At 39.4% G+C, this 13,469-nt stretch overlaps 2 protein-coding genes across 2 annotated transcripts in view; one reads left to right on the top strand and one right to left on the bottom strand.

Annotated features, from left to right (window-relative positions):
• TSEN2 (tRNA splicing endonuclease subunit 2) overlaps positions 1–13,469 on the top strand; it is an 841,321-nt gene that overhangs the window by 678,473 nt on the left and 149,379 nt on the right. The window lies entirely within an intron of this gene.
• The window catches only part of RNF123 (ring finger protein 123), a 70,318-nt gene that overhangs the window by 15,681 nt on the left and 41,168 nt on the right, over positions 1–13,469 (bottom strand). The window contains exons 26-31 of the mRNA XM_078776843.1: positions 3,703–3,810; positions 2,878–3,046; positions 2,559–2,633; positions 1,148–1,235; positions 639–726; positions 325–409 (exon numbers count right to left, since the gene is read on the bottom strand). Of these exons, the coding sequence (XP_078632969.1) occupies positions 325–409; positions 639–726; positions 1,148–1,235; positions 2,559–2,633; positions 2,878–3,046; positions 3,703–3,810 (613 nt within the window). The remainder of the gene's footprint in view (positions 1–324; positions 410–638; positions 727–1,147; positions 1,236–2,558; positions 2,634–2,877; positions 3,047–3,702; positions 3,811–13,469) is intronic.

Below are 13,469 nucleotides of genomic sequence, written 5' to 3'. Positions count from 1 at the left end.
GTCCATTAAAAAAATCAAAATCAAAACTTGTGTAGAGTCACAAAAGTCAGAGGAGTTTGTTTGCCTCGTGTTTCCAGTCAGGGAAACAGGCCGGAAACGACATACAGTGTACATATTATTATGAAAACTTATACTCGGGATTTGTAAGCGAACGGGAACAAATGCATGAAGGAAATGGGAGTTGGTTTATTTGGAAAGTTCACTCGAGCGAACACGCAAAATCACTCCACTCGCGGAGTCACTCGCACATCCTTTTGTCGAAATCGCCGTGTATGCGTTGATGGGGAGCTAAAGAGTGCATGGTAATGTGGGAATTGCGCTCACTCTGTAATGTGGGGTTGTTTGCATCACTCGGTTTCAAACGCAGTGGTGGTATCAGGTGGGTGTATCGGTAACCAAACCCTGAACCCTGTTGCAAGATAGGGGAATGGGAGGGGCGTGGAAGACACAAAATGAATTGACATTACATGTTGGTAGAAAGCAAGCAATGTAAAAATAAAAAAATAAAAACACTATGATGATGATGAAAGGGAAATCAGAAAGGGAGAAGAAATACGAACACAAAGCACTGAGGGGGAAGTGACAAGAAAAAGTCAAAAGTGTGTCCAGGATGAAGGGGTAAACTAAAAAGTGATTACCTTCCAGAGGCGCACGAGGATCCAGTTGGTTTGCGCCCACGGACGCTGCTCGTACGGGGCAAGCAAGCTGCACAACATGCTCATTCGGCTGGAATGGGAAACAATGCGAGATACGAATCAGCATCTGGTTTGGGTGGAAACTCCGTAACGAAAGCCCTTCCATGACGATTCTTCGTCATTCAGTTCAGGTCTAACAACTTTCTACACAGCACCGACTCCATCCTGCCATTATTAGCTGGGGCTCCATTGTACCGCCTCGCGACTCTCATCCAAGTCATCGGCCATGAACAGGTTGCTTGTTTTGCACGAGGTAAGTGAAAGACTCGTCGCTCTTCATCTTCGAACAACCGGCACTATTTGCCTTACCTGCAACCTGTACCTCACCAAATGCAGCCGGGCACATGCACTTTGTCTCGGGCAACTATCCGTGACACATTCGGAAATGGTTTTGTACTCGTCGTTAGTTTCAACAAAGGTATGAAAAATCGAACCAGCCCGACATTACTCACATGGAGTCGGGAACCTCCTCAAGGGCGTGGAGTGAACTCGGGAAGCAAACAAAGCTGGCGAGTGCCTGCATCAGCAAGTCTTTAATGTCTACGGTGATGTGAAGAACAATTCACACACGTCGGTGATGTCACAGCAGTGCAATTGTCAAATCAAAAGTGGAATAAAATGTTACCTACCGATGTGTGAAGAAAACAATGAATACCTGTTGTGTGTCACAATGTCTGTTGTATAAACAGAGCACTCCAACTAAGAATCAAAACCCTTGATGAACCTCTGAGCAATTATTTTTTAACTGTTAGAAAAGGAAACCCAGATACAGGAAGCCACTTGGTCCATCCTGCCTGTGTCATCTCCAGATTACCGACAACACACATACACCACACTCTCCCAGTGTTATTTTTTCCTCGCTGCAAAAAAAACCAGACATTCCCAGTCGACACGATAAATAGTTAAAACAATTGGACATCTACAACCTACAAGACATCCCCACTCAATCACAACTGGCTCATTTTAGATATCTACCCCTGCATGCCCATTTCTTCAATAAGTATTTATCAAAATCCAGATTAAACCTAACAACTGTCCCTGCTACTAACACCATCCCTCGAAGATCATTCCATGAGTGTAAAATACCCTTTCCTTGTTTCTGTAATGACCTCCACTCTTCACTCAAATTATACCCTCTGTTCTGCCACTGTCCATATTTGTTTAAAAAGACCATCTGTGCAGCATTTGTTTCATCTATACCCTTTATTACCTTAAAAAAACTCCATCAAATCCCCTCGTAATCGCTTCCTTATTAATATATAAAGTCCTGTCTCCTTCAGCTGCTCCTCAGAATTTTGTCGAGCTCAGCCCTGGAATCAAGCCAGTAGCCCTCCCTGCGTTGAACACTCTCTCTGGCAGTTATGTCCCTCCGCAGATGTGGTGACCAAAACTGAACACAATATTCTTGACGAGGCCTCACTAAATTCCTGTGCAGTGTTAACACTAACTCTTAGTGTTAGTGATCCCCCAATGGTAGTGGATCCTTCTTGATCCCCCAATGAATACAATGTAAATCCCTTTGCAAGTTTGCAAAGGCGACTCTTCACCCCACAATCCAAATTGTTGATGTAAATTGTGAATAATAATGGTCCTCATACTGATACCTGGGGTACCCCACTATTTACATCCTCCGAATCAGACAACCTCCCCCTCACAGCCACTCTTTGCTTTTTATCACTAATCCAGTTAGATACCCAACCAGCCACTCCACAAGCCATCACCTTAGCGAACACCTCCTATGTTGTACCTTATCAAATGCCTTCTGAAAGTCGAAATACTCTAAATCCACTCACTGCCTAATAGAACTCCACACTAAATTCGTCATCTATTGTAAATTCAACAAATCTGTTTATACAGACCCACCTGTACCCACAATTCTGGGGTCGACAAAGTGTCTGGCCAGCACTGTAGCCAAACGGATGAGCGTGGCTTCAAATCCTGAAAGAACAAAAACAAACAAATAATCAGATTTTTGTGACCGTTTTGCAAAGCCAATCGCCGAGCACAAGTACGCAAAACGTTCAGTCTTGTGTCCTGTGTGGATAATTTCATTGTAGGTATCAGAGATAAATCCCTGCTGCAAAGTAAGTGACGTGTACACATCGGACCTGAGACCGAGTGTGCGAGCTGTACAAGGCAGGCAAACACGGAAGGGTGAAAGTGCAGATGGAGATTCACTTACGAGGCAACGTCTCTGCTCCAGTAAAGTAACTCTTTAATGCGTTGTAAGCATTTACAGAGACGGAAATGTAGAACTCGGGCAGAAAGGCAAAGAGAGGGCCGGAGCGGTCTGCATGCTCCACGGAGCCGAGAGCTACACGCAGCAACCAGTAAATATCTCCCATCTTCTCCTGTGGGACGACAGTAGTACGAGGCATACAAATCCTCCGATCTCGTACAATTAGCAAATCCTCACACCATAAAAATTTACAACTTTGCATTAAAAAATTGACCGCAGGACAGGAAGTGGAAGACAAAGTGATGAAGAAAAAGTTCGGATGTCCAACATATATCGATATCTGAACATAATTGTAAGACATGTTGATGATCGATAAATATGCAGCAAAGATATGTCATGGTAAAACTGAAAATAACTTGAGACAATAGAAAAACAATGGGTCCATGGTCTTACTTGCATTAGCAATAGAAAAAGACCTTCACAAAAAATGTGGCCTCCTGCAATGAGAAAATGCTCCAACAGCCTCACCATGCCCCGCTGATCTTGGGTCAATTCATACCCTCCACCTTTAATGTTCATCTCAATTAAAGCCACCACCTACATGCTTTATCTAATGATGGTACACCACCATTAAATGAAACTTTAATTGGGATGAACTCCACGGGCAGATTTCCAGTCAAATTGGGCAACAACGAGTCTGATGATGCTGTCCCACAAAACTCACTGCTTCTTCTTCTTCTTCATATGACTCGTGAACGGAATGCAGGTACTACAGACATCCTTCACACAACGAAGAGAGGGAAGAAACACTAACGTGAAGTATCATACCGACGAGTAAATTGCTGCATTGTGCCAGGCCAAGCGGCGGCTCAGTTGGTTCAATTTGTCACGGAAAACATTTTCGCTCCTCTGCAGCTCCTTCATCACATCACATTGCTGTTAGGAAGACAGTACAGGGAGGTGAAGGAAAATTGAGAAAACCAATTCAAAAAGAGAAAGGTTAATTGCTTAATTTACACTGTACCGTGAAATGGGGTGAATAGGGACAGCAAGGTGAATAGTGACACAAACTGAAAAAAAGTTCGGAAACTTTTTTCGCTGAAAATTGATAACCATACTGATTTGTTGATATTTGGGTTGAAAGTGTTCTCTTGTTTTTTTAAAAAGCAACTTATATTCCCTATTAACCCCATATATGGGTTAAATAGGAATAAATAGGATTTTTATGGCTGTCCCTATTTACCCCGTTTTATGGGTGAATAGGGACAGTCACCAATACAAAAAAATAATAATCAAGAAACAATCCTGAGTTTCCAACTTATTGCTAAATTGATAGCTCAGATGGATGCACATAATATGCACCCATAATATAAACCACGGTGCCAATGAAAAAAAATATGGGATAAAAAGTTTCTCCAAACTGTCCCTATTTCTTGATGTATATGTTAATAAAATCAATCTTGACAAACTATTGTCTTGTATTCAAAATGAAAAGCCTTGTATGATTAGCGTTCATACAATTCAAAGAAAAGGAGCAGTAAGAATTGATGTTTTGCTCACAAGAGAGCAGATGAAAACACTAAATGATACTGGCTCACTTAAATTTAAAATATCAAAACCTATGTTAAAGAAATATTCAATAATAGAGACGAGAGGCAGATTTCTCCCATTTCTAATTCCTTTATTTGCTGGTTCAATTGCGGCGGGAGCATTGACGCATGGTATTTCAGCAGCAGTCAAAACTGCTAACGAAAGGAAGGCACAACTAAAAGCTCAAAAATAATTGGTAAGACATAACAAGGAGTTGGAGAAAGAAATTAGTGGAAGTGGTGTAAATGTAGATTTTGCTGAAAAGCTTGAAAGCCTACCTGATAAAGTGAGATTGTTAGTTGGAGATATGCTTTCTTCCATCGCACAGGCAGGTGTTAAACTAACTAAAAGGGGTAATGGATTATATCTTTCTCATAAATAAATGGATAAATGGTTTAAACAATTTGGAAAGAATACAACAACAAATATAGAACTAGCTAAGTATTGTAAAAAACTAAAAATTGATAATGTGGTTATTTGTATGAGAGATGAATTAACAAAGTTGTCCAAGAATACAAAGAATATTATTATGAATTTAGAAGATAATAATGGGAATGGTTCTCATTGGGTTTGTATTCATAATAATAATAATAATAATAATAATGCATTTATTTTATATAGCGCTTTTCAGGAAGCCCAAAGACGCTTTGACAGAGTGCAAAACATAATGCATAGCAAAACATAAAGACAATTGCAAAAAAAATAATAGTCAGGATAAATATTATTTTGATAGTTATGGTATGCCACCCCCTGTTGAAGTAATACAATTCTTACAGAATGGTGTTTATCAAACATTTAAAGTTCAAGAAATTAATTCTAAATGTTGTGGTCAATTATGTTTATATGTATTATTTCAACTCAACAATCATGAAAATTTTGATGATGTCATTTTAAATCTAATATAAATGACTTTTGTTGGAAAAGATGGTTCTATCTTTGGAGTATCCCGAGAGTTGGATATATTGATTTATCAAATTATTATACAAAGGCACAGGCTGAACGACAAAATATAATATAACAAAAAATATTAATATGAAAAATACTTATAAATTAATCAATTATCCAAGCCCCACCGATGCCAATGACTTGGTTAGAATTCAATGATTTATAACAATATATACATCTTTAAATAAAACAGCACGTTTTGTTAAACAAGTAGAATTTACAACCACAACACCTGGTTCTACAAACCATACACCTTTCCTTATTAAATTTAACTATCTACTTACAATATTGAACTTTACAAAGAAGGACATGTAGTTAAATGAGAATCAATAAATGGGGGTATAATATGTATGATTTAGGGTATAATTGGTCCTTTTCAATAAACTTAGAAGACCTACATGATTTTAATCAGTCTAGTAAAGAAGAATATTACCCGCTTGGTGAGGATAATGAGATATGTGGAAGCACAATTAGCAAACAACAAATACACAATTTCATGAATAGAAAATTATATGATAGCAAAGCGATAGTTTATATGACAAAGAAGGAAAGAAATAAGATAAATATACAAAGCCTTGGAATATCAACTGATTTAACAACAGGAAGATGGGGTGGTATTACTCGTCAACATATTAATCTCTCCTATAATTCAGAAACATGAATTTTTTTATACATAAATGGCAGGGAGAAGACAACAAGAGAATTATAATTTTTGTATTCAAGGATACTTACAAGAAAAGGGTGTTAGATATTACATTCCTGATGAATTAGAACATAGACATGGGAATTTCTTAATTAAGAACTGGTCTTATACTGATATTGCTAAACCAACGAATGAAGATTTGATTAAAATATTCAATAAAAATCAACTTCTAAAAGTTATGAAATATAAAACTTTTCGAAATCATCAACAAATCTTATTGGTATCCTATTATGAGAAAAATAATAACAGATACAAGAATATCTCAAAATCCAGATGAATATATGTATAATATTCTATGGGGAGATGGTTTAAGGGTAGCAAGGGTTGAGGAAGGAGTTGAAGAAGAGAGGGAGGAAAGGTTGAAAGACGAGAGTGAGAAAAAGAAGGAGAGGGAGAGGAAGGAGAGGGAGAAAAAGGAGAATGAGGACAGAGAGAGCCAGGAGAGGGAGAAAAAGGAGAAGGAGGACAGGGAGAAAAGAGAGAGGGAGGAAAGGGAGAAAAGAGAAAGGGAGAAAAGAGAGAGGGAGGAAAGGGAGAAAAGAGAGAGGGAGGAAAGGGAGAAAAGAGAAAGGGAGAAAAGAGAGAGGGAGGAAAGGGAGAAAAGAGAAAGGGAGAAAAGAGAGAGGGAGGAAAGGGAGAAAAGAGAGAGGGAGGAAAGGGAGAAGGAAGAGAGGAAGAAAAAGGAGAGTGAGGAGAGGGAGAAAAGAGATAGGGAGGCAAAATATAAAAACCAATGAGATTAATAAAAGATTGGAGGTATTAGAGAAAATAAAACAAACTCAATGCACTGAGGAGGAAAAAAAAAGAAATTAAAAGTCTAATGGAAATATTATTTTCAAGAATAACGACATCAATGTCTTCAATTTCAGGGAGGAGATTTAAACGAGAAAATGGGGATAAGGAAGAAGGAAAATATTATATAGTTGATGATGTTGGTGTTATTGACTTTAGTTAGTTTGATTTGTAAATAAATGGAGGAGAGAGTGAAGGCATTTCTGAGGATTCTTTACGTTTTAAAAATCAAGATAAAAATGTATATGTTGGAAACCAAAAAGGTTTTCACACTCTATGAATTTTCCTCATAAATAAATGAGTTATTGTGTTAAGTGTAAAAAGTAAACTAATACTAAAAATATATCGTATGTTAAAAGTAAAAACAACAGAGTTTATCAAAAGGGAATATGTTTAGTGTGTGGCTCTAAAAAGTATAAATTCATTTTTAAGCATAAAAGTGGGGGAGATATACCAAAGTTTTTGTCAGGGAGTAAATTTACAACAACAGGAATTCCAGGGGAATTACACCTTCCGGGGTATTCTTTCTGTGGTCCAGGAACAAACTTGGATAAAAGATTAGATGAGGCTGACAATCCTAAACCTTAGTCTAAACCTCTAAATAGGGTTGATGAAGTGTGTATTAAAAAAAAAAAAAAAACACCTTTAGAGGCCATTTCCCCCCGCAAAGCGGGGGTTGGCCTTTTTCGGGGACCGTGGTTGTTGTTGTTTTTTTGGTCCCCTTTTTGAAGCAATGTTTTACGGCCGGATGCCCTTCCTGCCGCCAACCCTTTTTGTCGCCTTTTTACGACAAGCAGGGAATTACCAGTGAACTGTAATTGAATGTGTGTAAGGAATTACCAGTGTAAGTGAATGTAACCAGTGAATTACCAGGTTGATGAAGTGTGTATGAAGCACGATATCGATTATGGGAATACCACTACATTGGATGAAAAACACGAAGCCGACAGAGAAATGTTGTATAATTTGTCTTTAATACAAAATCCAACGTTGAGAGAGAAAGTTGATTTATAGATTTATCGTGAAAAAATTGATAAGTGCTAAATTGAGACTTGGTCTTGGTTATCAAAAAAACTATTAAGCTCTAATGATGTCATCAAGACTGAGGAGCAAATAGTTTTAGCTGATGAATTGCATAAACCTATAATCACAAAGTTTAAAAGAAGGAAAGTTTATTCCAAAGGTGTTGATTATATCTGGTCCGCTGATTTAATTGAACTAAATAATGATAAGGGATACAAGTATGCTTTAACCGTTATTGATTTAAGGAGTCGATATGCTTGGGTTGCTCCTTTGAAAAACAAAAGGGGTAATACTCTTATGTTAGCTTTCAGTGGACTATTTAGTAAAAGTAAAAGAAAACCAAAGAAGTTATGGACTGATGAGGGAACAGAGTTCTATAACAAAATATTCATGAAATTTCTTAAGGGGGAGGGTATTAAATTATACAGCACCTTTAATGAATGAAAGGCAGTTGTTATTGAGCGTTTTAATCGCACTTTGAAAGAGAAATTATATAAAAAATTCACACAACTCGGTTCTCAACAATGGGTACCTATAATTCAGGACATCTATCTATAATTCCAGTAATCTCTGTGTGTTTGTTTGTTTGTACGTTTGTTTGTTTGTACGTTTGTTTGTTTGTCTGTGACCGCTGTTTCTCGACAACCACGGGTCCGATATACTTGAAACTTGCCAGGTATATTGCTGGGGACCCGAGGATGTGCCTTTTCAAGGTTTCATATTAATCGGACAATTACTTACCGAGCTATGTCCAAAAAACGATTCAACCAATCAGAGAGCAGCGAGCTATCGCGTGTGCCGAACGTGGCGAACACACTCTGCCTCGGATGGCACATTTGAGAGCGTATTCATTTATTTCCCGTCGGCAAACTATGTTGGCGTTAAACGATGTTTTAAAACTAATTAAAACCCCGGGGGGATTGTCACTGTACTCGCAAGCCGTTCGCCGTTCGCTTTGGCGTTGCGAATGGACCAAAACATTTCATGGACCAAACCATTTCATGTAAAGCGTTCGCCGTTCGCTTTGGCGTTGCGAATGAACCAAAACATTTCATGGACCAAACCATTTCATGTAAATAGAGGGGGGGATATAATTTTAGATATAGATATAGTACGGGCATGCCCTAGTTGTAGATAATTACAATAATACAGTTCATTTATCAACAAAATCAAAACTATCAGAAACATTTACAAAATTAGAATATGAAAAGGAGATTAATTTGAGAAAGCCCAAGTTCAAAGTTGGTGATATTGTAAGAATATACAGATGGAAAAGCCATTTTGAGAAAGGTTATACAAAGAGATGGAGTAATGAACTTTTTAAAATCGTTGATGTGATGAATACCGTCCCCTGGACCTATAAATTATATGATTTAAATGGGGAAGAAATCTTGGGTTCATTTTATTCTCAAGAATTACAAAAGACACAAATAAGCAAATAATGCCCTTGAAAGCAATGGGTTAGCGCTTTACAATCCTCTACTACACACCGCTATGGACATTTGAGGGCCAAATCTGGGGTGTATAGAAGGGGGCATCTGCTGAGGTATTAAAAATAATAAATAAACAATATATGTAATGGGGGATGTTCTGAGATCTGTGAACCCCAAACACAGAATCCTCAACTGAATAATCAGTCAAGGCTTAACTTTTGTTTGTTGGTGTGTGTGTGCAATGGGGGATGTTAGATCTGTGAACCCCAAACACAGAATCCTCAACTGAAGTCAGTCAAGGCTTAACTTCTGCACACAATTTTGTTTGTTGGTGTGTGTGAGTGAGTAATAATAATATACCAACCCGAACCCAACCCAACCCCAACCCTCACATTCAAAATCCCAACCCCAACCCGAACCCCAACATTTTTGTTTTTTTTTAATTTGTATTTCAATTTTTTTTTTCCTCTTCTGCCAATTCTGTCTTTCAAGGCTTTCAAGTTTGAAGAAGTAGAAATGGGGAGAAATAATTTTCCAGCATTTTCTTCCTCGAACTTTCTTGATATTGCTGAAATATATGTAAAAAAAAAAAAAAAAAAAATTACTTATGTAATATTGAATTAAATAACATATATATATATATATATATATATATATATATATATATATATATATATATATATATATATATATATATATATATATATATATATATATATATATATACAGTGAAACCTTGACTTACGAGTGCACCAACTTACGAGTTTTCCGAGATACGAGCCGTCGCTCGGTCGATTTTTTGCTTTGTGATGCGAGCCGAGATCTGAGTTACGAGCGAGCGAGCTTGGATATAAAACACGTAATCGTCAAAAAACATGAGCGAGGTGTGCGTGTTGTCGACTTGGCGAGGCAGTACGATCGTAGTACTTCTACGATATGTACGATTTTGAAGCAGAAGGAGTCGATAAAGGCTATAACGCCAGCCAAGGGCGTTAAGATTATTTCAAAGCTCCGGACCTCTGTCCATGAAGAGATGGAGAAGTTGTTGTTTGTGTGGTTGACGGAGAAGCAGCTCGCAGGAGATACCGTGACCGAGAGCATCATCTGTGAGAAGGCACGAGACATTTACGGGGATTTGGTGCAGCAGACGGCGGGAACATCAACGGACGAGGCATCGGAAGAGTCATTCAAAGCCAGTCGGGGATGGTTTGATAATTTTAAGAAGAGGACCGGCATTCACTCCGTCGTCAGGCATGGTGAGGCAGCAAGCTCGGATGTGAAGGCAGCTGAAGATTTTATTATAACTTTTGCCGAACTGATAGAAGCCGAAGGATACATCCCCCAGCAAATCTTAAACTGACGAGACAGGGCTCTTCTGGAAAAAGATGCCGAGGAGGACGTATATAACGGCAGAGAAGAGCATGCCAGGCCACAACTTGTTCAGAGTGCCGGCGATAGCTCGCCTTCTCTTTGTGGAAGACACGGTGAGATCCTTAACATCCAACAACTAATGGGACGCAAACGGGGCGCCCAGTTTAGCGGTACACACATTGATGAATCACCCTGCCTGTGAAACACCGACATGACAGGTTATAGCTGGGTCGGGATTCAAACCCAGGCTGGACAGTTTAGAGTCAAGTGTGCGTACCTCCAGTCCAGGCCATCCTGCCAACTTGTATGCTGCATACAGGTGAAATATAAAGTGCGAGATATTTTTATATATATATTTCAAAAAAAATTGGTGTGGTTTTTGGGGGGCTGGAATGGATTAATAGCATTTCAATTCATTTTAATGGGGAAATTTAATTTGAGAAACGAGCAAATTGAGTTACGAGCTCGGTCACAGAACGAATTAAACTCGTAAGTCAAGGTTTCACTGTATATATATACTGTATATATATATATATATAGTGTTACGGAATCCGACGACGGCGCTCCCCTTATCAAGGGGGGGTTAGCCCCTTGTCCTGTATACTGGCTGTCGCCGATCCTGGTACTTGTAACGCTCCTCTGCGGGCAGGATTGATCAGGGTTATTGGTCCAGGTATTAGCCGAATACCTTTATCAATCCCTCCGCAAAGCAGAGAGACAAGTACCGCTCGAATCCCGGACAAGATGATATTTTGCCGAGCGGTTTAGCAGTCCGGAATCCGAGCCGTTAGCAAAGACTAACCCGATTGCGAAGCGGTTCGGCCAAAATCGTGCCACAGGTACTCAATCAAGAAATCACAAAAGCGATCGGACGAGAATGAAAACCAAAGAATAAGGAGGAACAGAGATTTATTAACTATTTACACAAACCAAAGGAAGGAAAGACATCAAAGTAATATACAGGAAAAGAACAGAAGACAGTGCAATTCTTTAACTTGTACAGCTTAACTTATCCCCAGGACAAGACGAACAGAACAAACTCACGTACACAAAAGGGGATTCTCAGGCAGGAATGGCTGGAGGGGTGAGAAGGTTCAGGTCCGTGCAAAATGGCAGCAGGGAGGTTCGGGAATCGCGACACGCCGTTTCTGTCCCGTGGGCATGCACTTGTGATGTTCAGTCGCGAAAACCCCAGTCGTCAGCCTCTTTGCGCGTCTTTCTCTCGTTCAGCTGGATCACGCCTCTCTCTTGAAAAGGCTTGTGTGCGCTTATATTGCGCGTCGTGCGATGAAGCCGCCAACTCCGATGCCACGCCTACCGGTTTTTCTCACCTCGGTGCTGGTTGGCTGGCGAGGGCTCTTTGGCTCCACCTTGGGTGACGAGGTGGGCCACGCCCGTGATCCCACGGCTCCTCCCCTCCTCTTGGCCTCGTGTGCAATGGAGTCTTGGGGTGAAAATGATGCCAATGAAAACCGCCAAATGCACGGCGGCGGACGCCGCCTTACTGCCACTTAGGAGGCCACGGCGATATTGTAAGGGATCCTATCTTATTTGATTTGATGCAACGTAGAGTCAATTATTGGACACACAGCCTTATCTGGAACACAGAATAATGAAATAACTACGAAAGGGCCTATGATTTGCTACGTGTTGCAATGTGGACTAACGAAGGTGCACTTATTTCAATTAACAGCCAATTAAGGGGAAATCTACACAGGGGTTATTTATAAGGAAATTTACAACTAAATTTACATGTGAAGGTTCTAAAAACCGCAACAATATATATATATATATATATATATATATATATATACAGTCACGTGAAAAAGTAAGTACACCCCATGTAAAGTTTTGACTTTTTCAACACATTTCAACATACAGCTATTTGATCTTCATTTCAACAATATTGATTGATAAAGGTGATATAATATAACAAATTTAATGAAACATTTGCATTTTGTAGTCCAATGTATAATTTAAATAAACATAAATGCAAATTTCGCATGTGGAAAAAGTAAGTACACCCCGACATTTATCACTACTTCAAATACCTAAAATTAGAATCAGGTGCACCAGTTCAGGTGCAAATGATGAGAACATCGTTAGAGAGGATCTTGGAGGAACCTGTCTTATTTAAACCTCAGACATTTAGTTTGGTTTGCTCTTTGTTGTTGAAGTGTGTGGCGTCACCATGCCGAGATCAAAAGAGCTCTCTGAGGCCTTCAGAAAGGTTATAGATGCCTACGAGTCTGGGAAGGGATTTAGAAAGATCTCCAACAATTTGAAATCAATCATTCGACTGTCTGGAAGATCATCTACAAGTGGAGAAGATTCCAAACAACTGCCAACTTGTTCAGGCCAGGCCGCCCAAGCAAGTTCAGCCCGAGAGCAGAGCGCAAGATGCTGAAAGAAGTCTCTAAGAACCCCAGAATGTCATCTCGGGACCTACAGGTAGCTCTTGCCACTGTTGATGTCAAAGTGCACGCTTCTACCATTAGAAAAAGGCTGCACAAATTTGATCTACATGGGAGGTGTGCCAGGAGGAAACCTTTGCTGTCCAGAAAGAACATCAGGTCAAGAATAAAGTTTGCCAATGAACACCTAGGCAAAGACGAGCACTTCTGGAACAATGTGCTCTGGACAGATGAGTCAAAGGTAGAGCTTTTTGGCCACAGTACCAGAAGACATGTTTGGCGAAAACCAAAGACAGCATTTGACCACAAGAACCTGATACCAAC

This window comes from Myxine glutinosa, chromosome 4 (assembly GCF_964187855.1).
Source record: "Myxine glutinosa chromosome 4, kmMyxGlut1.1, whole genome shotgun sequence".
In the NCBI taxonomy this organism is placed as follows: domain Eukaryota; kingdom Metazoa; phylum Chordata; class Myxini; order Myxiniformes; family Myxinidae; genus Myxine; species Myxine glutinosa.
This window is presented reverse-complemented; position numbering and strand designations above follow the sequence as displayed.